Genomic DNA, 24,841 nt, shown 5'->3' on the forward strand with positions numbered 1-24,841 from the left:
GAACCTTTTCCGCCCTACAGGAGATCCTATTGGACAGCAAGACATTAAAGGGGACTTTGGGGAGGGTGGTAGGGGGTGAGAAATCATGGAGGAAAGGTTGAATTGTTTAAGGGGGATAGGAGGCTAGTTTGGGTGAATTTTGCACAGTTTTCTTGGTTAGGGCACCCTTGGATTATATGGCAGAGCCTCAAGTTGAGCTCTTTTGCCTTGCAATTAAGTGGCCTTTTAGAAACTTACGATCTAGGGAGTGGGTTTCTGTACACTGCTGGTCCCCTGTTCCTGTTGCACGGCTTTCTGTACCATGCCCACCCTATTTACAAGTCTGAAACATGAGCTGCACCCTCCAAAAATCAGTCAATAACTTTTTAAAGGTTGGGGGTGGGCAACGTTCTAATGTCACAGGGCCTTGGCACTCATTTAGTACCTTAGGGAAATATAGAAGCTGAAGCACAGTCTTTGCTATTGTACACCTCTGGGCTTGGTAGCAACGGTTGCTTACAAATCCTATGAGTTTTGTGAGATGACCCTAGACACCAGCAACCCCAGGCTGAACATGATTCTGTCACCCTTGGCGTGAACCATTGAATATATAACATCACTGCAATTTCATTATCAACCCCCCATTTCATTTACTTGCGCGTTAATTGAATTCAATGTTTCCAATTCACTTTGCTCTGCGCGCCCCGACCCATGCCTCAGAGGCCTGTGCTTCGAGACGTTGATTTCCTCCGCAAAATGGAGTCCATGGAAGGGCGTGTGACAATTGATGGCAGGCCATAGCCAGGGGTGAACTGGGCTGGGAACCAAAAGAGGCCCTGGAAATAATTTTAAAGTGCCCCGTATTACATATTTTCAGCATGCCCAACCCTTTTCCTATGGTAAAATTTAGAAATACCACACAAAAGAGGCCCAGGGTGCAGAGGCCTACCGGGAAATCTCTCGAGTTCCCAATGGGCCAGTCAACCCTGAGTATGTCTCAGAGGTTGGGTTATAAACTGCTACCGGGATTGTGAACAGAGAATAGCACAGGGGCAATGGGCAAAGAGCAGCAGTCTTTTGAATCCCAGATCAGCGCAAACTCGGGTATTAAGCGCGTTTTAAACAAACAATTGAATACATACAATAAATAAACAAATGACAACGTGCTGTATATAGGATTAACTGATGAGCTGGTGCAAAATTGAGCAGTCTGTCTTATTTTTCACCTTCCCAAGTTCTGTTCCATCTCCCCTATCGTCAAGAACTTCATTGACTTCCTGTGCATCAACAGATTTTCTTCAAGATATTATGCTTGGTTTTCAAATGCAAGCATGCCTGTGCTCCATCTTACATGTATTCCCTCTTAACATGGGACAAGTCAACTACAAGCCTTAGATCAGAAAATAGAGGTAGCTTGTCCAATCCAGATGTTTTTCTGTGGCAAGTTCCAACCCGTGGAATCACCTGCCTGTGGAAATTCACGTAGTGAGTTCTTTGGAAGTATTTCAGAACAAATTCAAACCTGTCTCTTATAATTTGTGCTCATCGTTTGGTGTGCTGGATCTTCTTATCTGTTTGATGCTTCTAATAGATCTGCGCCTAGACGCAGGTTCTCCAGGGTGGTTCCTTATGTAAAGGCGCTTTACTAATGAATCAGTTAAACTGAAATTACTACTACAGGGTTATCTGCCATGTACCCCGTTCCCCTGATGAAATATCTTCTCCTTCACTGCCCTGCAGTGGTCCTTCCCACGTCACCCTCTCTCCTTCAATGCTATCACCCCTCTCTTGAACTGAGGAGTGATGTCTTCTACCCTCCTCTAGCCATCACTCATAGCTGGAGCCCCATTGGAATCCCTGCCCCTCAATGGGCCTTCTTTTTTTGCCAGCTAAGGGCTCATTATGGACATAGCAGTGATGTATTCAACAGGGCAGTTTATGGGCCGACTGCTGCCATTTTGGCAACCTTTTAGTGGTTGGTTCTGAAAGGAACAGTGGGGGTGAGTTAAGGGGACGAGTGAAGTTGTGAAAGCGGAGGTGCTGCGTTGGGTTTGGGCACGTGGGTTTGTGTTGCTTAGCAGAGGCTGGTGCTGCTGCTCGGATGCTTTGCTGTTTACTAATAAATGACACCCGGCAAGCAGAAGTTTTTGATAAGAAATATATTTTGAAAAGCTCTTGGTTTTAAAATGCCCCCTTATTATGAGTTGGGATATGGCATTTTATAGTGAATTGGCGTAACGCAGGCTATTTACTACACGTGGTACATAGATTGCGCTGCATGAAGTATATAATCCATATTTCTCCGTACAGCTCTTTTCAACCACTGTGCCATAAATATCACATGCAATTGAAAATCACAATTCAGTGGTATTTTTCAAAAAAACAGTGCTATTTAAAATACCAGGTTTGTACAGTTATCATCATATTCACAATGAAACCATGCACAAAGTTCACCTTGTGCAATATATTTAATTCAAAGTTGAAGTTGAACAGGCAATTCAACATCAGGCAACCCCCAACAAATCCGTGATTGGATGAGAGCTGTACCTCATCCTTGCAGTGACATGTCATCATGTCTCGTTTGTAGCATTCCATAAGGCCCCCCTCCCTGCCCGCCCCCCGTCATTGTTTGTGCACCCCTCTCGCCTGCAGTGGCAAAGCCCATTCTCGCTACTTTCCTGTGGTGGTATCCCCCATGCACCCCTTTGTTTTGCAGTTGCATGCTCAGTGCTCCCCTCTCACGTGCAGTGGTGTATTCAGGCAACCCTTTCCCTGCAAGGGAACAGGCCTGCTCTGCTCTCATCCTGCCACAGCGATTTCTTTCCTCGGATAAATGCGGTTGGCCAGGTAACCCCAGGAGAGACTTTCCATAGAAAAAAGGACTGGACTCCCATAAATCAAGCACTGTGGGCGATAAATATCTTCTGAAAAAGTCCTTACCAGGGCCAGAAAATCCTACTGCACAGAGGTGCAGCACCTTTAATTATAGGAAGTTAGTCAGTGGTCAAAGTGTACGAAATTAAGTAGTGGAACTGTGTTCCCTACTGACCGACAACGCTCGTCGCAAACCCCATTGCCACACCCCCAAACCCTCACACGCAGAATACAAACCCCAAAACACATGATCCTGCTGTTTAGGGGAACGCTCAGTGCCGAGCACTGAAAGTGAAAGTTTCACTTCTTCCAACACTTTTATTTTAAAACGAAACCATTCCAGAACGGTTTCTTTTTAAAATAAGAGTATAGGAACAATAAAACGTAATTGAAGGACGTATAGGAGCACTAGCTATGCCAGTGTAAAGTGGGTCTGAACACTCCCTGCCACCTCCCCCTGTTGAACACCTCTCCTGACCCCGCCAATCCACATCCTTCTCTACCTCCTCCTCATGTTTCCCCCACCTCTGTCTCCTCACGTTATGTTCAGTGCAGCTCGGGTCTTGCATCCAGGGAGAGACCGGGGTCTAGGAGCTTCAAGTTCAACTTAAAAGCTTCAGGCTACGGTCACCAGTGCGGGCAAAGCTTCAGGCTATGGTCACCAGTGCGGGCAAAGCTTCAGGCTACGTCACCAGTGCGGGCAAAGCTTCAGGCTACGGTCACCAGTGCGGGCAAAGCTTCAGGCTACGTCACCAGTGCGGGCAAAGCTTCAGGCTACGGTCACCAGTGCGGGCAAAGCTTCAGGCTACGGTCACTAGTGCGGGCAAAGCTTCAGGCTACATCACCAGTGCGGGCAAAGCTTCAGGCTATGGTCACCAGTGCGGGCAAAGCTTCAGGCTACGTCACCAGTGCGGGCAAAGCTTCAGGCTACGGTCACTAGTGCGGGCAAAGCTTCAGGCTACATCACCAGTGCGGGCAAAGCTTCAGGCTATGGTCACCAGTGCGGGCAAAGCTTCAGGCTACGTCACCAGTGCGGGCAAAGCTTCAGGCTACGGTTACCAGTGCGGGCAAAGCTTCAGGCTACGGTCACTAGTGCGGGCAAAGCTTCAGGCTACATCACCAGTGCGGGCAAAGCTTCAGGCTACGATCGCCAGTGCGGGCTCGATTATATTATTAGCCTGAAACTTTTAAATTGAACTTGAAGCTTGTAGGCCCCGACTTCTCCCTGGGAGACTGGGGCCTAGTACCCCACCTGACTCTCGGTCCCCTCGATGCAGGGGGGACAAAACAGTAAAAAAAACACACGTTTTACAAACAAAACGTGAAGTATGAAAGAAACAAAGGAAAGGGGTGTTTGCTTACCAGGCAGCAGGCAAGGAAGGCCACACGCACGCACAGGTCTACTTTTCTCCTTTCTGGCTCTCGTGAGCCACTGCACCCACCCACACTCAGTGATTGACAAATTTAATTGGCTGGTAAACAGCCAATGAAATTAAAGTATTTCTGTTACGCAGATCCAGGTCTGGCCTGTCTGCTTTTAACACTGTGTTTGCCTGCCTGTTCTTGAGCATTGCATACTTGGTGCAATGGTGAAGACTGCAGCCTGTTAATCTTGCGAACATGGTTCGAGTCCTGGGGATGGCAGATTTAAAAAATTAAATGTAATTTATATTATTATGCACATGGCCAGGCATCTAAAATACACAGGGGGGATGGAGTCCACCCTCTGAAAATAGTGGGTGGACGCCGTCCACCCGCGTGTACCCTCGACTTGAGCCCTGCCTAGCACCTAGTACCATGGTCATGGATCAATATGTACACAACGATTCTACTGTGTGCTTGAATTGTAGGTTCAGAGAGTATTATTTATAACTACAATGTACATAGCATTGCCAAGGTGGTGTTGACAGATTTATTTATTGCTATGGTGATGTAAAGCTGCCCATACAGGCTCACGACTGCATTTGTGTAGACTATTCATTCCTCACCAATAGAACATTCACTCAGTTCATAAACTCCAAATCAGGGCACTGCCTGGTGTCGCTTCTCACAGAACAAAAAGAAAAAAAGAGGGAATCTGAGGGCCAGACTTTTTTTTTTAACCCTGGGGTGGGCACTTAAGTTCAAGTGACAGGACTAGTTTCTTTATAAACCCCCTCCCAAATTTCACAACTCGCACATGTGCGTGGTAAGGTGTATGCCTGAACCTACATTCTCTGTACAGGTTGCCCATAACATGTTCTTCAACAGCAACTGTACTATCAGGGCATCACATCTCAAGGGCAGAGAGACCTTACACTCGGGAGTGAGCGCCCTCACCACAGTAGTGATACCAAGAGAATCAAGAGCCAAGTATTACTCAGCAGGAGTACCAAGAGAATCAAGAGCCAAGTATTACTCAGCAGTAATCTCCCTCACCACAGTAGTGATACCAAGAGAATCAAGAGCCAAGTATTACTCAGCAGTAATCTCCCTCACCACACTAGTGATACCAAGAGAATCAAGAGTCAAGTATTACTCAGCAGTAATCTCCCTCACCACAGTAGTGATACCAAGAGAATCAAGAGCCAAGTACTACTCAGCAGTAATCTCCCTCACCACATTAGTGATACCAAGAAAATCAAGAGCCAAGTACTACTCAGCAGTAATCTCCCTCACCACAGTAGTGATACCAAGAGAATCAAGAGCCAAGTATTACTCAGCAGTAATCTCCCTCACCACAGTACTGATACCAAGAGAATCAAGAGCCAAGTATTTCTCGGGAGTAATCGCCCTGATCACAGTGGTGATACCAAGAGAATCAAGAGTCAAGTATTTCTCGGGAGTAATCTCCCTCATCACAGTGGTGACACATGAAACCATAAATCTCAAGAGGCCCTTGGGAGTGAACTCCCTTGTAGCATCCATAGAAAAAACGAATCTGGAAAGAAATCGAGGAAGAAAGGCTCAAATTTATTTGGCTGATTTGTTTCAAAATGTTGGCACAGTTTCATTAATATATAAGGTGTGGGGTGAAGTGCGGGTATTAGTTAAGGTAGGGGGTGAGAGGAGGGAGCAGGGATCTCCCCCTGCATTATTTAAAAAAGCAAGTAGGAACTTTGTTTTTTTTCGACTTAAAGATTTCGGTCATTCGCCCATTGGTTTTGCAAATCTGTTTTTTTCATGGCCAACTCTCCCTCGTCACAGTGGGAAACTGCATATGTGAAAAATACCAAAAGGAGACACAAGTGTCAGGGAGCAAGCTCTCCAAAAGTCAGGATAGAATATAAAGCATCAGAAATAAGAAAAGGAGTGGATTCAGCCCCAACAGCATCGTTCACAAATCCTTGGGAGGAAGTAAATCGACTTCTGAAGACTCGTGCAAAGGGCTATCCAGGGATAGTCTCCAAAACTCTTTCAGCTAGACCAGGAGAAGAGAGTCATTCTCCTGCTCGAAGTATATTTTGGTAAACATAAAAAGTCCAGATAAAGTGCCAGCAATAAAACAAAGAAGTGATAATACCTTAACTCTGTTGTTTGCAAAACCTTGCAAGGAAGTGAATAGACTTTTAAAAATGTGTACAAAGAACTATCCAGAGACAGTCTCCAAAGCTCTTCCAGATAGACCAGGAGAAGGGAGTCATGCTCTCAGGGCCTCACGCCTTTTGGTGTCAGTAGCTACTGCCTCCATGATGCCCTTTGAAACCCTCCAATGCTTACCACCCTCTGAGGTGTCTTTTTCTCTCTCATACGTGTCAATAAGCTTACTTAAACAGTACACCAATAATTATAATTGGAGTCAGATTTCTACTTTTGCCGATGTTGAGTGATTGGCAACATGGAAGTGATGTGGATTACCCTTGATTTGGAGAGCCGTTCACCTCCTTGTCAGAGGTCTGAATCCTGCAAGAGTGTGGGTGGAGTCGAGACTCCGTCGTACCCGTCTGACCAAAAGGGATGGGCACTGCTGATCAGAGTGACCCATGCTTTTGGGGAGTAGGTGGAGGGGGCTGAGGGGAACTTCTGCCCAATGTACTCTCAAGGAAGAAAAGAACCCTTTACAAGCACCAAATCCACCCATGAACATTCTCACAAGTGCTGTAGTGCGGGAAAGACATGCGCAAAATAGATTACTTCAAAACAGTCTGCATGTCCGGCCTTGTTATGAGTTTTGCACGGTGCATGAACAAATCTGGTAATGATTTATCACAAATTTTACTTCATACCATTACAAATGGGTAAACATGTTTTAAAAATCAGGTACATTGGGCCTCATTACACGTTAGGTGGTAAAAAATGCGATTTACCGGCATGGCGCTATTAGCGTGTCTGCCCTCGCAGGAGACCGCTAATAGCGTTCCATTACGAGTAAGCGGACACGCGCATAGGGCCATGCCGGTAAATGACCCTACCGCCATGGCGCAAAAGCACCTTTCCGGCTCCGACCAAAGTGCTGATAGCACCTCCGCCCTCATGCTGCATGCTATTAGCGGTCACCGCTATTAGCGGTCACTGCTATTAGCGGTCACTGTAAAACACCGGAACCGGAAATAGCGTCATCGCACAGGAACGGGAAAGAGCCCGGCGGCCATCTTTAAAAACACAATCCATTGCCATCCCCTGCACTCAGGACCTGCAGCAACACCACAACTGGCAAAACCACTTCCCACAATAACAAACAATGCCCAAGGCCCTAAAGAAAGCCGATGCGCGCCAGCGCAAAGAACGCTTTTCAAACGAAGAATTGAAAATGCTGGCAGACACCCTGGCTGCAAATGCAGACGTAGTGTTTGCTAGCGACATGCGGCGCCCAGCACTCCTGCGAAAAAAGGAGATCTGGGCTGAGGTGGCGCAGAAAGTCAGTGCGGTGGGCTCCACCCCCCGCACCGTAAAGGACGTGCGCAAGCGGTGGGAGGATCTGCGCCTCCGTGTACGCAGCATATTATCGGCCAACAGGAATCTGGCCTTGGGCACAGGAGGCGGAGGAGGATCCCCGATGAAGATGCAGGAGTGGGAGGAGACATGTGCCAGCACCATTGGCATTGAATCCATCGAGGGAGTGGGCCAAATGGAGTGCGGTGTGGCAACAACGTCAGACGGAGGTGAGTGTCCACGCAAAACACTGCAATGCAAAGCATGAGTTCCTCCCCCAAATGTGAAATGGGAATTAGCTAATGGATGGGGTCATCACACACACATGTACACAACCCTGCATATATGCCGTGCACATCCCCACACAACCACATGCATGCAGCACCTCACACACGTGTCACCCTGACTCATGTCCGGATGACCCACCCATCTGGCCAACAACCTGCATGTCCAAACTAGATGTCCAAATCCAAAGAACTGCAGCAACAACAACATATGCATGATGCACGTTGACCCATCACTGATGCTATCCCTGTCTTGCTCCCCCACAGGGTCACATTCTGACAGTGAGGAGCTGGACTCTGCAACGCAGGCCCCACCACCCAAGAAGCAGGCCAAGGGAAAGGATGCAGGCACCAGGCCCAGTACATCAAGGGGCACTGGGAAATCTGGAGTGGCCCAGCGTTCACAAGCCACACACGCACCGACCACACCAAGGGTCGAAATGCTATCCGACACTGTGGTAGCACCCACACCACCCACCCCCACCACTCAGGAGCCAGTGCCAGAAGGCACGCCGTCCGCAGCCAATAGCTCCGTCGGGGAAGCAGCAGCCACGGCACCCATGAGTGATGTGGACGACCCATGTCCGACACCGGAAGGGCAGCGTACACCCAGCACCCAGCTGTCCCCACACCACAGCCCATGCAACACATCCAATGGCAGCATCCATGAGGTGCATGCCGGAGATTCAATGGATGGGTCATTCAGTCCCGTGGCGAGCTCACCTGATGTCGGCCACATGCAGCAAGCTGCGCCGAGGAGTAACAGGGGCAGGGCCGCAGACGACAGCATGAGCCTGATACGACAGCGCCACTGTCACGTCCCCCGGTTTCTTAGGGTATTCTTATGCCCAGGGGAGAAGCCCGTGGCGTTTAACTTGGCGTTTGCGACAACGCCGACGCCACCGCCGGTAATCAACTACATCTCCCAAGAGGACGATGCCCGCAAGGAACCTTTGGAACGTTTTTTACTTTCTTTTTGCGTGCGTTCCACGCCTCGCTTGCATTTCACTTCCTATAATTGGCCACGCCCCCAGTAAGCCGGTGCTCCTAAACCATTGCGTTACGCGAGCTACGCTCTTGGAATAAGTTCCTTCTCCCCTTTTTCTTGCCTTTCTGGTTCCTGAATTCTATGCTTACCTTGGACCTTGGACCTTGTTATCGTCTCCTTGGTTCTGCCTTAGACCTTCGTTTGATCAACTCCCCTGCTCGACCACGGAATACACCTCGGACTTGTTTTGGATTCTGCTTCTCATGTCTGGTTTCCGGCTCCCTTCAACCCCGTAGTCATCACTCCTGGCCACCCGCTCCCCGAGTGGAGAAACCTCACTTCTTGGTTATTGTTGGGACGCTTTGCTGTGCTCATCACTTGTGGGATTTTTTGGGACGCTTTGCTGTGCTCATCACTTGTGGGATTTTTTGGGACGCTTTGCTGTGTTCATCACTTGTGGAATTTTTTGGGACGCTTCGCTGTGCTCATCATTTACTCCGCCCCCTTGGATCTTGAGACACTTGGCTTCACTCCTTGGATAGTGGGACGCTCTGCTGTTTTCTTTTGCCTACTTGCTCTTGGAACATTTGATTTTGTTTTCACTCATTGGAATGAGGGACGCTCTACTTTTGACATCACTAATCCATCATTGAGGGAACTCTATGGTCCCCCTTCATTCAAGCAAGAAAATTTCCTCTGACCTTCACGCATTCCCATTCTTGTGTATTGTCACAAGTAGGTATTCCGCCTGAAGGAAAAGAATACACAGGTAAGCTTGTGGGGCTCGGAGGGGGTAGAGGGACTGGAATTGTCAACAAACGGTATGTAATATTTGCTTTGTTTGTTTTCTTCCCTCTAGCTCCGCTGTGCGTTCTGCCTTTTTGCCTGAGCCCTTGGCCTGACAGGTGTTTCTTTTCCCTGCAAGCTGTGCTCTCAGGAAGGAAGTCTGAATTACTTTAGTGGCATCTGACCCAAGTGATTCCTCAGACTGATCGTGGAACCCTCGAAACGCGACAGATTTAGGAGCCCAATACTGTCTGTCCGAGATGGATCCTAATGCAGATCCTATGGCTGCTATGATGCAAGCCTTTACCACGTTACGCACAGACATGGCAGCAGCACATGCCGCTTTGCACCAACGCATGGATGTCATGCAAAGCTTTGTGCAACCCTTGCCGGTGGATGAGGAGTTTGGGGATGTTCCCGCTCCTGTACCACCACCAGTTCCTCCGACACCCCTAGCCCCTGTGGTGTTGCCGGGTCCTTTTCCATTGGCACCACCGGAACGCTTCACGGGAGACCCAAAAACGTATAGGACATTTGTCAATCAATGTCGTTTACATTTCCTATGCCGTCCCTTGGCATTCCCTAATTCTGAAACAAAAGCAGCTTTTGTGCTCTCTCATCTAGGGGGTATGGCTGCGGCCTGGGCGAATCCATTGTTGGAGTCCAATGACCCGGTCTTGTACGATTTCGATGCCCTACTAGTCGCCATGAATCTGGTCTTTGACACCAGATATAAGGCTCAGGCTTCGGATTTAGAGTTTTTGGCAATATCCCAGGGGAAACAACCTCTTTTGGCGTATTTAGCCCGATTTAATCAGCTGGCCGCAGAAACCTCTTGGCCTGAATCAAAAAAGGCGGCAGTCTTTTATAAGGGGTTATCAGACGAACTTAAGGACGCATTGTCCGTTGTCCCTTCTATCCCTTCAGTATTTCCTGAATTGCTTGATTTGGTATTACAGGTCGATGCTCGGATGCAACAAAGGCGTGGAGAACGCCGTCACCTTGATCCTCGCCCTGGCAAATCCGAATTAGGATCTTCTCCAACCTCTGGAGAGGTAGAACCCATGCAAATTGGGGCAGTAAAAGGTCCCCTCTCAAAAGCAGAGAGGGAGAGAAGAATGCAAAACAATCTGTGTCTGTATTGTGGACAAACGGGACATTTCATTCGTGTCTGCCCTAAACGCCCTGTTAAACGGGCGGGAAACGCCACGACCCGTCCCTAAATCGAGCCGACGTGACGGGTCAGCCTTCCAACGGCTCATTCCTTCAAACAGCTGCCGCGCACATATATTTAGATATGTCTTTTATGTTGCCCAACTCTCAAGTCTTTTCTAGTCCAGTCATGATAGATTCCGGGGCAACAGGTAATTATATGGATGAACATCTGGCAGCAACCTATGGTATCCCGGTAGACCCTAAGGAGTCACCAGAACTTGTCTATGCAGTAGACGGCTCCTGTTTGGTTTCGGGTCATGTTGTAAAACAAACACAACCCTTGCGGATGAGCACAACGGAAGGGCATGCAGAATACCTGTCCTTCGATATCATTTCCACACCACAATTTGGGGTCATCTTGGGCCTCCCATGGTTGCGCAAACATAACCCTATCATTGATTGGGTGGAGCAAACAGTGCTTTTTTCTTCTCCCCTGTGTTTGAGGGACTGCTTTCCACTTCACGGGACATCTCACCCATCTCCATGTAAGGCTCTGATTTCAAGTATCCTCACTTGTAACGCTACTACTAGGATGACGGTGGAAATCCCTTCTGCATATCAGGACCTGATTGAAGTGTTTGACAAAGGTTTGTCTGAACAACTGCCGCCACATCGGGAATATGACTGTCCGATTGATTTGGTACCCAATGCCATTCTCCCCCATGGAAGGATATATTCTTTGGCTCGGCCTGAGGAAGAACTCCTAAAGGAGTACGTTGAGAAATCTCTGAGATTGGGCCATATAAAACCTTCCCGTTCTCCAGCTGCTTCTCCGATTTTTTTTGTCCCAAAAAAGGAAGGGGATCTCCGGCCTTGTGTAGATTATCGTACACTTAATGCTGTGACAATAAAAAACCAGTACCCATTACCCCTCATTTCGGAGTTGTTGGATCGTCTCTCTACCGCCAAACTCTTTACGAAACTAGATCTAAGGGGGGCCTACAATCTGGTGAGAGTGCGTGCGGGCGACGAGTGGAAGACTGCCTTCAAGTGCAAATACGGCCTTTTTGAATACCTAGTAATGCCGTTTGGTCTATGTAACGCCCCCGCAACCTTCCAACACTTTGTCAATGACATCTTCCGAGACCTGTTGGATGTTTTTGTTGTGATATATCTGGATGATATATTAATATTCTCGGAAACGTTATCACAACATGAGAACCATGTCCGGATGGTGTTACTCCGTCTTCGGGAACATGGCTTATATGCAAAGGCTGAAAAATGTGTCTTTCATGTTTCCTCTGTGGAGTTTCTAGGATTCGTGATTTCCTCTCAGGGTGTTCATATGCATGATGCAAAGATACGAGCAGTCCTTGATTGGCCTGCTCCTACTTCGCTTAAGGGTTTGCAATCTTTCCTAGGATTTGCTAACTTTTATAGACGCTTTATTGCATCCTTTTCAGCCATTGTAGTCCCATTGACACGCCTTACCAGTCCCTCAGTTCCCTTTTGTTGGGACATTCAGGCTCAGGACGCCTTTCAGGCCTTGAAAGAGGCGTTCACTACGGCTCCGGTCTTGCTACATCCAAACCCCCTATTACCTTTCATCATCGAAGCTGATGCCTCTGCCCTTGCCCTTGGGGCGATCTTATCTCAAAAATGCCCCACGACTCGGCAACTACACCCAGTAGCCTTCTTTTCCAGGAAATTGACTTCTCCGGAGAAACATTATACTATAATGGAACGTGAGCTATTGGCTATTCGAGCTGCTTTTAAGGAGTGGAGACACCATCTACTGGGGGGTCGACACCCTGTCACGGTTTACACGGACCACCGTAATCTACAAGCTCTATCCACGGTGAAATGTACCAACTCTAGACAAATCAGATGGCATTTGTTTTTTGCACAATTCAATTTCACGGTTTCTTATCGACCGGGCCCCTTGCATGGCAAGGCCGATGCACTTTCTCGTATCGGAGTTGATATCCCCTTCGAGGAGGCAGTTCTTCCTGTCTTGCCACACAACACGGTTATGTGTGTCTGTGCTGCAACCGGTTCCTTATTAGAACGGATCCGTCACTGGGCTGCTGACCATGGGGAGGTACTTCAAGGGCTAAAAGCACAATTGATATCGGGATTACCTTATGTACAGGAACGTCTATATATCCCTGATGCTCGGACTCGGTTACAGGCCCTAAACTGGTCCCATGATACTCGCCTGGCGGCCCATCCAGGACAAACTAAGACTACTGATCTACTCCTCCGGTGGTGTTGGTGGCCCAATATGAAACGAGATGTGGCAGACTATGTATCTAAATGTGCCGTATGTACACAATGCAAAACGGTACCTGGAAAACCGGTGGGGCTTCTCCAGAAAATGCCCATCCCATCACGCCCATGGCACACTGTGTCACTTGATTTTGTGGTAGAGCTACCACCAGTCCAGGGGTTTACCACTATCTTGGTGGTGGTAGATGCCTTCACCAAGATGGCACGCTTTGTCCCCTGCAATGGTGTTCCTTCTGCTCCTACATTGGCCAAGTTGTTCTTCGAACAGGTGGTTCGCCTATTCGGCCTCCCTCTGATCCTTATCTCAGATCGTGGATCCCAATTCACCTCGCATTTTTGGGTGGCTCTCACTCGATTTCTTGGCATTGACGTTCGCCTATCTTCAGCATACCATCCTCAGACGGACGGGCAGACAGAACGTCTCAATGCCACAATGGAGCAGTATCTCCGATGTTTGTGTCTACAATATCAATCGGACTGGCTGTCTGTATTGGGGGCTGCGGAATTCGCTTACAACAATGCCTGCCATGCATCGGCTGGTTGTTCACCCTTCTATGCCATGTATGGATTACATCCTCGAGTTCTACCATCCACCCTTCCTTCGGTGGCACGAGTACCCGCAGCTCAGGCAACAGCCCAGTCCTTACGATCTATCCGTGCCGCTGTGCTTCAGCATCTACACCAAGCACAGGATCGCACGAAACGAAATGCTGATAGGCATCGTAGGACAGCCCCGGAGTATCACCTGGGGGACAAGGTCTGGCTATCCACTGTGCACCTTCGCATACCAGGCAAACGTAAGCTGAATCCCCGCTACGTGGGTCCCTATACCATCACGCGATGCATCAACGCAGTGGCCTATCGTTTGGGCATACCCTCGGCTTGGAAGATCCACCCCGTGTTCCACGTCTCCCTATTACGGCCTTATGTTGCCGGTACACGTTTGGGTGATCGTCCCGCTCCCATTGCGATTCAGGGGGAAGAGGAATATGAGGTTCAGGCCATATTAGATACTCGAGTAATCCGGGGCACCCGGCATTATCTAGTAGACTGGAAAGGCTATGGCCCCGAAGATCGTACCTGGGAACCCGCCTCAAATCTTCACGCTCCGCGTCTTTTGCGGGCGTTTCTCCGGTCTAATGGTTCGAGACCCGGGGGAGGCCCATCTTTGAGGAGGGGTACTGTCACGTCCCCCGGTTTCTTAGGGTATTCTTATGCCCAGGGGAGAAGCCCGTGGCGTTTAACTTGGCGTTTGCGACAACGCCGACGCCACCGCCGGTAATCAACTACATCTCCCAAGAGGACGATGCCCGCAAGGAACCTTTGGAACGTTTTTTACTTTCTTTTTGCGTGCGTTCCACGCCTCGCTTGCATTTCACTTCCTATAATTGGCCACGCCCCCAGTAAGCCGGTGCTCCTAAACCATTGCGTTACGCGAGCTACGCTCTTGGAATAAGTTCCTTCTCCCCTTTTTCTTGCCTTTCTGGTTCCTGAATTCTATGCTTACCTTGGACCTTGGACCTTGTTATCGTCTCCTTGGTTCTGCCTTAGACCTTCGTTTGATCAACTCCCCTGCTCGACCACGGAATACACCTCGGACTTGTTTTGGATTCTGCTTCTCATGTCTGGTTTCCGGCTCCCTTCAACCCCGTAGTCATCACTCCTGGCCACCCGCTCCCCGAGTGGAGAAACCTCACTTCTTGGTTATTGTTGGGACGCTTTGCTGTGCTCATCACTTGTGGGATTTTTTGGGACGCTTTGCTGTGCTCATCACTTGTGGGATTTTTTGGGACGCTTTGCTGTGTTCATCACTTGTGGAATTTTTTGGGACGCTTCGCTGTGCTCATCATTTACTCCGCCCTCTTGGATCTTGAGACACTTGGCTTCACTCCTTGGATAGTGGGACGCTCTGCTGTTTTCTTTTGCCTACTTGCTCTTGGAACATTTGATTTTGTTTTCACTCATTGGAATGAGGGACGCTCTACTTTTGACATCACTAATCCATCATTGAGGGAACTCTATGGTCCCCCTTCATTCAAGCAAGAAAATTTCCTCTGACCTTCACGCATTCCCATTCTTGTGTATTGTCACAAGTAGGTATTCCGCCTGAAGGAAAAGAATACACAGGTAAGCTTGTGGGGCTCGGAGGGGGTAGAGGGACTGGAATTGTCAACAAACGGTATGTAATATTTGCTTTGTTTGTTTTCTTCCCTCTAGCTCCGCTGTGCGTTCTGCCTTTTTGCCTGAGCCCTTGGCCTGACAGGTGTTTCTTTTCCCTGCAAGCTGTGCTCTCAGGAAGGAAGTCTGAATTACTTTAGCGGCATCTGACCCAAGTGATTCCTCAGACTGATCGTGGAACCCTCGAAACGCGACAGCCAGGAGGAGCTCAATGCCCTGGTTGCCCGGCAAGTGAGCGAGGCTGCCTCGACCAGGGAGGAGATCCGGGGGTTATCAAGGGACATGAAAGCTGCCTTAGACAGCAACACGACGCGCCTATGTGACGAGATGGCCGCTGTGAGGCAGGTCCTAACGCGCATTGCTGAGGCGATGGAGAGCATGCGTCACACACAAGGAGCAGATCAACCAGCCACCCCCTCGTCTACTAGCTCCGACCAAACAACCATCCTGCGCAGGTCCAGCCGGTCCTTGCGGCGGTCAGACTCACAACCCCCCAATGGTGGTAGTGGAGGAGGGAAGTAGGGCCAGCCTGTCACTGTTGACACTTGGAGAGTAATGCAGCACTGATGTGCACACCATGTTTGGTGGAGTTGTGGGGGGAGGGGGGTGAGGGTGTTTGGTGGAGTTGTGGGGGGAGGGGGGTGAGGGTGTTTGGTGGAGTTGTGGGGGGAGGGGAGTGAGGGTGTTTGGTGGAGTTGTGGGGGGAGGGGGTGAGGGTGTTTGGTGGAGTTGTGGGGGGAGGGGGGTGAGGGTGTTTGGTGGAGTTGTGGGGGGAGGGGGGTGAGGGTGTTTGGGGTGGAGGGTACATGCACGTTTGAATGACATAATGCTCAATACACACGTAATGGCATGGATAATCACATGACTGGACATTGATTATTGTGTATGTGTGCTTTATTGTTGAAGGGTGCACTGTGTTAATGTCCTCCATACACCCCGTGCCCTGAGCTCCACATCAATTGCACCCTCCTAATCCATGTGCATCAGAAACAATGGTCTATCAGGTGCTGCCGCACAGCACGTCCCTCATGGGCATCGCCACCTGCATGACCTGCAGCCCCCTCTCCTCCATCCTCATCCCCGTCATCATCCTCAGACGGTGGCTGCAGTTCAATGTCAGGGGGCATTGGCACATTCCGTCTGATACACATATTGTGCAGCATGACACATGCCATGGTGATCTTGGCCACCTTCTCATGCCCGTACAGGAGTGCCCCGCCCGACCTGCTGAGGCACTGGAAGCGTTCCTTCAATAGGCCGAATGTCTGCTCGATCACCACGCGGGTACGGGTGTGTGCATGATTGTAGTCCTCTTCGTGCCTGTTCTGTGGGTTCCGCACAGGGGTAAGGAGCCACCTCTTCAGGGGATAACCTGCATCACCTGCATGGGTCCAACAATGGGTATGTGTAAGTGTCTACATAAAGTGGAGCCTGCACATCTCACACAAACAAACATAGCATTTTCAACGACATCCACTGATCCAAGCACGCATGGCAATCAGGGTAACTGCAATGTGGGAAGGTGAGGTGGTCCTTGTAAGTGGAATGCACCATGCATGCATACAGCAGGGATTGCCATGTCCCGCCTGAGTTTAAGTCATTTGTGTTTCCTGGCCCTGGCAACGTTAGTGCCACACTGCTAGCACACTGCCATTCCTTAGTTGATGTCCCCATGCTGTTCAATGGCAATTCAGTGGTGGGTTACGGGTGTGGCTCACTACGATGGCTACAGGAGATCCATTTGTATGCACTCATGTGCGCGGATCATTTCTGATGTTGTTCAGCGTAAATTTCAGATGTGATTTTTATATGCATGTTGCTGATTTGTGTAATGGGGGGAATGGTGTGTTGTGCGGTGTGCATGTTGTTTGGAATGGCCTGTTTGGCGTAATGGATTGATATGTTTGTCGTGGCACTCACTTCTAGCATGTGGTTTTGTGTCTGGTCCATTGTGGGCTGCCTCACTGTACAGTGATGCAAATATGTGTGTCCATTCTTCTCCTGACACCAGTTCACGCCCAGTTGGAGTATGCATCTCCCACCCCCCAATCACGCCCAGTTGGAGTATGCATCTCCCCCCCCAATCACGCCCAGTTGGAGTATGCATTTCCCCCCCCCAATCACGCCCAGTTGGAGTATGCATCTACCCCCCCACTCACAATCCACATCACACTGCCATGTGGTTGGCCTGCTACTCACCAAGTAGCCACGAACGTTGTCCAGCATGTCGCTCCATGTATCGTGGTATTGTCGAGTTCCGCAGGACCATTGCATCATGGGTTGAACCGGGATATCGGGCACAGCAATGTGTGATGATCTTGTTGGAGTCACATACCATTTGGACGTTGATGGAGTGGTATTGCTTTCTGTTACGGTACACTACCTCATTGGCATGTGGGACCACCAGTTCAACATGGGTACAGTCGATGGCCCCGATGCAACTTGGGATGCCTGCCAGTGAATGGAAGCCAACTTTGGTGTTGGAGATCTCCTGAGCAGTCCGTGGCATGTATATGTGTTGACTTGTGTGCTTCAGGAGGGCATCGAGCACCTGGTTCAGTGTGCGTGAGAATACTGGTTGTGATATGCCATGCATCTGACCTACCGTATGCTGGTAGGTGCCTGTGGCCAAGAAGTGGAGCACAGTTACCACCTTCAGTAGAGGGGGGATGGCAGTACGGATGTCAATGAGACTCACAATGTCGTTGTATATCATGTCTACAATGGTGGTGATGGTATCCCGGTCCAGACGGTACAGGGTGTGTATCTGCTCAGGGGTTAGGTTGACTGGACTGGCTCTGATCCTGGGAATTGGTGGCTGCCTCTGTGGTATCACTAGGTGCACTGGTGGTGCTTGCTGTGCCTGTCTTGCCCTCCTCCTCCTCCTCCTCCTGCGTCTCCTCTGTGCTGCCTGTTGTTGTAGCTGCTGCACTGCAATCATGTCCTCTAGCCCATGTAATGCTGCTAGCATTGCATCCATCTTGGTGTGGGAATGGGTGTGGGAAGGGGTGTGGTGTGCTCTTTTGTGCTGCCAGTCTCCATTGCCTCCACCTGTGTTGATTTTGTCAACCTGTGGCAGGTGGGAACACTGCTGTGCTCTTTTAACGTGTGGTTCGCGATGCCGGTATTAGCGCCTTGCCGGTAAGGGGTTTTTGGGTCTACTACATGCCGGTATTGCCATGTCCGCATGGCTCGTGATGGCGTGCTATTAGCGCTATGCCGCTATTTCCGGACTGAGGGGGCGCGCGCTCACGGACTTGCCGCTAATAGTGCCACCGTACTTAGCGGTGCCGCTAATGGCGATATGTCCGGGTCGTAATTGGGGAGGGGATTTACCGATACCGGTAATCCCTTACCGGTAACGGTAAATCCCTACCGCCTAACGTGTAATGAGGCCCATTGAGACTAATTTTGAAAAAAACACACCTATCGCTGAAAATCTTTAAAGTGGCCCATAGTGGATTTTCACAAGTTTCGGTAGGCGCGTACTGATGACCGAACAAGATTCGGGAGAAACTTGCCAGATTGTGATAGCAAGTCTTCAGCATTGGGAGACCTGTCCCCTGCCCTGGGCGGAGGGATATCTGTACACATGACACTCACTTCTGTGGAGGAATATCGGTGGAGTAGAAGTCAGTGTCAGTATCCGCCAGCAGCACAGCCTTCATCCCCCTGGCGCTGAGCACATTACGGCAGAAGGCGCAGTATAGGACCGAGACACACCTGTTCTTAAAACTGCTGCCGCTACTGGACATGGCCCACTGCTGTCCTGCAAAATCAAACATTCAATGAGGTGGGATATTCTACTTAATATACAGGCTTTGAAGTCCACACGGTCAACACATTAATATAGGTCAAAGGATCAGATGAAAGGTAAGTTCACCTAATGTGCCTGTTAGGAAAGATTTCATAATTGTAGGTAATTTTCCTTCCATGTGGCAACCCCCAAACTTTTTGCTGTTGTTTTACACCCTGATCTAGACTTTGCTAGAGAAGTGCAGCCTTCCGCCGCACTCCTCTGGGCTTTCGCTCCATTCTTACAGGGAAACTGACATGCCCTTAAGACCGTAAGTACCGGGAGGCTCGTTTCCCTTAGTCCTTTCCTCATGTTGCAGCTTTTGAGCAACATGAAACAAGAGTGCACCGTAACTTACATTACCGCGCTCTTGGGTCTCTAGTCATTCCAATGGCCCTAGAAACTCTCGCTGGACTTATCATGAAATGTGCAAGTGTGTCACAGACGGGACTGGTGGCAGCTATCGTTTCTTTGTGTTTAGAACCCCTTTTTGCCATGTTAACCGCGCTTCCCGCGTTTGGCCCAAATGGGTGGCCTGGCCTCCAAAATGGCCATGCCACGAGGTTCTTTGTCCTGTCCACTGACCGTCTTGCCCCTTCACCTTCCCCCAGGTCGAGCCAACCCGGGGCAGTCCTTATTTGGTCATGCACTTTCCCGCGAAACACAGCGCTTTTGCGGGCTTCTGCATGCCTTGTGTGTGCCTCCAGGATGTGGGCTGGGATGTCTGTTCCCAATACACATCCTGGGTGACAGAGAGTCTAGAGTGTCTTGAATGCCTGGGACCACCATGGTCCGTGATAGGTCCAAGTATGGTGTGAGTGTTTTGTGAGCAGATCTCCCATTGGGTCCTCTCCGTTTTGGCGCGAAGAGAACTCTGGATAAGAGGAGGTTGGAAACACTACTACCATGTCGATCTCCTGAGTTCTCACGAACAAAGGATAAAGGAGCCAAGTATCCTGCAACTAAGAAGCTGAGTCGAGGAATAGCTGGTGACCCGCTGAAGGTTTGGCACCCTGCACTGCTGTCGTCCTATGAGACCCCTCTGCCTCTGATCGAACGAGAAGGCCTGTACTGGTCCTTCGACCCTTTAGAATAGTGGGAACAACTATTCTCGGCATCTTCACCAAATCCTGTACGTAAGCCTTCGGAAGCGTCCCTCGGCCATCCAGTGGACTGACCAGCCTACACAAGAACCTTGCTCTGTCACCGCCATTTGGCTTACTGCAAATCCCGTGTCCTCGGCACTCTCACACGATTCGTACACGTGGCCTTCCCAGATCTGAAGTGAGACGTGTGCTTTGGGACCGGAATACCTGCAGTTGCCGAGTTGCCCTGCTGTGGTAACAAACCTGTGCGTGTTCGCTGCATGTGGGACACCCTCGACCCTGACTCCTGCTGTCGCGGAATCTATACGGCGTCGAGACATCCTGCTGATCGCATCTGAACCTGCCAGTACCGAAATGGAACCGGAGAAGCCTGGGTCTGCCTGCATCGGGGACCGGTGAGTAGTCAATACCCTAACCGGTCGCACTCCCGCAGGAGCCTGTGGCTCTCCACCGCTGTCGTAAACAGCAACCCTTTTCCACTCTCGCGCCCTGCTTCTGCCCACAAGTGGAGGCCACGCTGGAGTAGCGGGTAACTGTTCATCATTTTTTCACCTCTCTGAACTGCCTGATTTCCCTGAAGAGACTCCCCTTTGCCCGTTGGCACCCGCGTGTGTAGGTTCTTTTGAGCACAAGGCTCCACTCTTCGTAGGGCTCGGACTTCCTTCTAATTAGGTGGCCTCTGATGTCGAACTGGGTCTAACAATTACTTGCACCGCCTGCTTTCCTCCCCATCTAGGTGGTCTGCATATTTCATGCTTCTAACTCTTTAGACCCCTTGGTCTTGCATATACATTGTATTGCTTGTGATGTGTTGGTTTATTGGAGTTTTTCCGTGATTCTTTACTATGGTCGATGTCACAAAGGCCTTGTAATAAATGTGTCTATATTTTTAATATAACACCTGTCTGGAGTAATTTGTAAGCGTCCTTGCTTTCTGTGCTGATTGCGGGCTTTCAGTCACCCTCACCCCTCTTGAGACCTAGTCTTGACCGCCTCCATCGCTACCCTGATTGGTCTGGCTTGTCCAGAGGTTACCCTGTTCCAAGAAACTAGGCTGCCCTTCTGAACCTCTGCCCCTCCAGGACAGAGTTCAGAAATCCATCTTAACAGTGCCATAGGATTCAAAGACCTGTGGGTGGAAAAAGGCCTGCTGGGACGCAAATCCGTCAGAGTTGTAAAGAGCAGTTAGTTATATTGTGACATTTATACGTATATAAAATGCTTACTGCAACGTGCCGCCAGCTTTGAAGTGGTGTAAATAGCTGGTGAAATTATTATAATCCCTACTTAGTGATGTTTGTTATGTTTTTCTCACCTGTCCCACCTTCCTTAAGAGTCACCTAGCCCATTGAGCTTTCTTTGCAATATTCAAAACTTGGGGCTTATGGATGACCTCACATGATCTAATTGTACTTGATTTTCTAATTTAATATTAGAGAACGCTAAAAATCTGCTCCATCTGGGAAAAGGCATTCCGTGATTACTATTGCACGTGGCATGTAATATGTGTTTATACGGGTGGCAAGTGAAGGCAGCTATAATAACTGATGGGACGACAATAAGACCCTCTTTAAAGCAAAGCACCACAGCCACCATAACATGCTTAATATTTCCATTAATGAATATTCTGGTTTCCTATCAGTAGTAGTCCTTCGCATCTACCCACGACTTCTTCCTGACAGTAGTCCTGATTTGCTCTTGATTCCATGCTGCCAGTAATCCTTCTGATCTAGTACTGATTTCATAATGACACTAGTCTTTCTGATCTAGTCTTGATTACTAATTGACAACAGTCCTTCTGATTTTTGCTTATTGGCAGTAGTTATGATTTAGTCTTGACTTATTATTGGCAGTAGTCCTGATTTAGGCATATTGGCAGTAGCCCTGATTTAGTCTTGACTTTGTATTGACAATAGCCCTTCCGATTTAGGCTTATTGGCAGTAGTTCTGATTAGTCTTGACTTCTTATTGGCAGTAGTCCTGATTTAGGCTTATTGACAGTAGTGCTGATTTAACCTTATTGGCAGTAGTTCAGATTAGTCTTGACTTCTTATTGGCAATCGTCCTGAATTAGGCTTACTGGCAGTAGTCCTGATTTAGGCTTACTGGCAGTAGTTTTGATTTAGGCTTATTGGCAGTAGTCCTGATTTAGGCTTATTGACAGTAGTCCTGATTTAACCTTATTGGCAGTAGTTCAGATTAGTCTTGACTTCTTATTGGCAATCGTCCTGAATTAGGCTTACTGGCAGTAGTCCTGATTTAGGCTTACTGGCAGTAGTTTTGATTTAGGCTTATTGGCAGTAGTCCTGATTTAGGCTTATTGCAGTAGTTCTGATTTAGGCTTATTGGCAGTAGTCCTCATCAGTGCTCCCTCTAAGCTGTGCGCATGTGCGCTTGCCCAGCTTCCTTCTGGGCGCTGCTCAGAAGATTTTTAGCAGCGCACACAGACAATTCTCACCTATTAAAAAAAATGTAATAAGGCACAAGTCACAGCCATTACTTGAAATGTTCTTTCTCTTAAAATAAGCAACTAGTCTTGATATTCTGCTCATTTGCATTACACTGCTATGCAAGAGTGACTGTAAACACCCAAAATCCCTAACAGCAAAATACACACATAAGAGGTGAAAAGCTAATATGAAAAACTGGCTCCATGAACAGAAGAATCTAACCAAGATATTCCTGCACACCTTAACCTGATAATGTTCTCTCCCTACCCATGACTCCTAAGCTTGATTCTACCATACGTTTACCTTATGACTCTAACTTCTGCCCCAGAACACATTAAGATGGAACCGGACAACCTTGATTCTTCCTCTCTTGGCTCTGCGAAAGATTAGCAGATGTGTACCTACACCACTTTTTATGTTTGTTGCAATATGAAAATATGAATAACATAAAAATGCCAGAATTTCTGTTACTCATTGTGCCTTACAAAAAGCATCACCCACACGATACACTCGAACTACCTGCTCAAATATCGGCTACTGACTGTAAGTAAGCAGGCTACCTGGATGTGTAACCTTATCCCATACTTCCTCTTCTTTGTAAATGTGTCACACAAGTGTTTTGAAGCACTCCCCCTTGCAGGTTAACACATTATAAAACTCAAATATGAATTTGCCCTGTAAGGATTTTGAGAAGACAAATGTGATGCTCAGTGTCTCCTACTGTTGTATTACTAACATTACCCTATACGTGGAGAGCAACATTGCAATATAATTGACTTATGGGTATGGACTATGCCTGGGATTGCTCGTCCATAGTATCAGGGCACCGGATATTCAGATAGGAGAATTCTTTTCACACAATCTGCCTCGTTTCCAAGTGTTTAGAGTTCCTTTGGGAATAGACCTTCACACATTTTATGGTAACTCGCTGCTATACAAAAACTGTTTCACTGAGCACTGTGTAATCCTACACAGTGATATAAGGGTGGAGTATGTTGAAAACAATCTTGTATGCGCTGCAAAATAATTGCGTACATGCAAAGTCGTGACATTCTTAAAATGCACATAATATGTTGATGCATTAAATATGCCTTGCTTGCAAAGTATTGTGGTTCTGCAAATATCTCCGTAATAAACCTCAGTAAGGCACTTATTTAATTTTATCTATGCTGTGGTGCGGAAGGGTGGGCAAAACTATAGACTTTATTATGTGCCCTGTCATTTAACTTCCTGTGTCAGGGGTATAAGCAGGGCTCTAATCAGATTTTGCTCCCTACTTGGAATCAAACGATGTTTCAGGGAGTAAAAAAGTAATTAGCTCTGCCAATAGGTATACTTTCTGCTTATTAAAAGCTGTTCTTCCCATTAAAATTCCTGTTGAGATCAGTTGTTAATATTATTAGAGTTCCTTACTATGCCACTGCTCTATTGGTCACTAATTCGAAAAAAGATCAGTGGAGCTTTGTGGGTTGAAGCAACAACATTTTCATGGTTTCTCATTTTTGTTGGGCACATTTTCATTTTTTTTAGGGAGTAAAAATGGATGGTGTATATGTCTCTTAGCTGTAAGGCTGGTTTTATCACTACTCACAGGATGGTAAGCAGAGGCACAGGAATTGTTTTTCATCATATTCTGAGGTGCAGTTATTCCGATGCAATAATCATCCTTACACACATTTATTAGAAGCATGTTCTCCTGGACCGTGAATTACTTCATTAAAGTGGCACTTGAACTGCTATCAGTATGTTTTTTGACACATTGCTTTTAATTGCCATTAATTAATTGGCAAATGTATTCTGTCTGAATTTCGTGACAGCCACATCAGTTCATGACAAGAGATATTTATGTTTTGTAGTACATATTAGTGATTTTCCAGCGGCATAAAACATTTGCAAGGTACTGTGGCAGATGTTGAAGATGAGTTTTCTGTTTAATCACATATGACATGTTTCATTTTAGCCTATGTGTTTGGAAAAAGTGTTGTAAGATTTGTTGAGAATTGCAGTGGCTGGGAAGAAGAAATTCCTTTCCAACTCTCTTGTGCGATGGTAGCTCACTAAATGCACATGGTCACAAAGTGGCTTACCTCATTAGTCAGTTGCGC

At 48.2% G+C, this 24,841-nt stretch overlaps 1 protein-coding gene across 1 annotated transcript in view; it reads right to left on the reverse strand.

The window, feature by feature from the left end:
• FAM72A (family with sequence similarity 72 member A) overlaps positions 1-19,139 on the reverse strand; it is a 50,662-nt gene extending 31,523 nt beyond the window's left edge. Inside the window, 1 exon segment of the mRNA XM_069632695.1 lies at positions 18,982-19,139. Coding sequence (XP_069488796.1) covers positions 18,982-19,139 — 158 coding nt within the window.
• Positions 19,140-24,841: the final 5,702 nt, after the last annotated feature.

This window comes from Ambystoma mexicanum, chromosome 13 (genome assembly GCF_040938575.1).
Source record: "Ambystoma mexicanum isolate Mex_15411 chromosome 13, UKY_AmexF1_1, whole genome shotgun sequence".
NCBI classification, from domain to species: Eukaryota; Metazoa; Chordata; class Amphibia; order Caudata; family Ambystomatidae; genus Ambystoma; species Ambystoma mexicanum.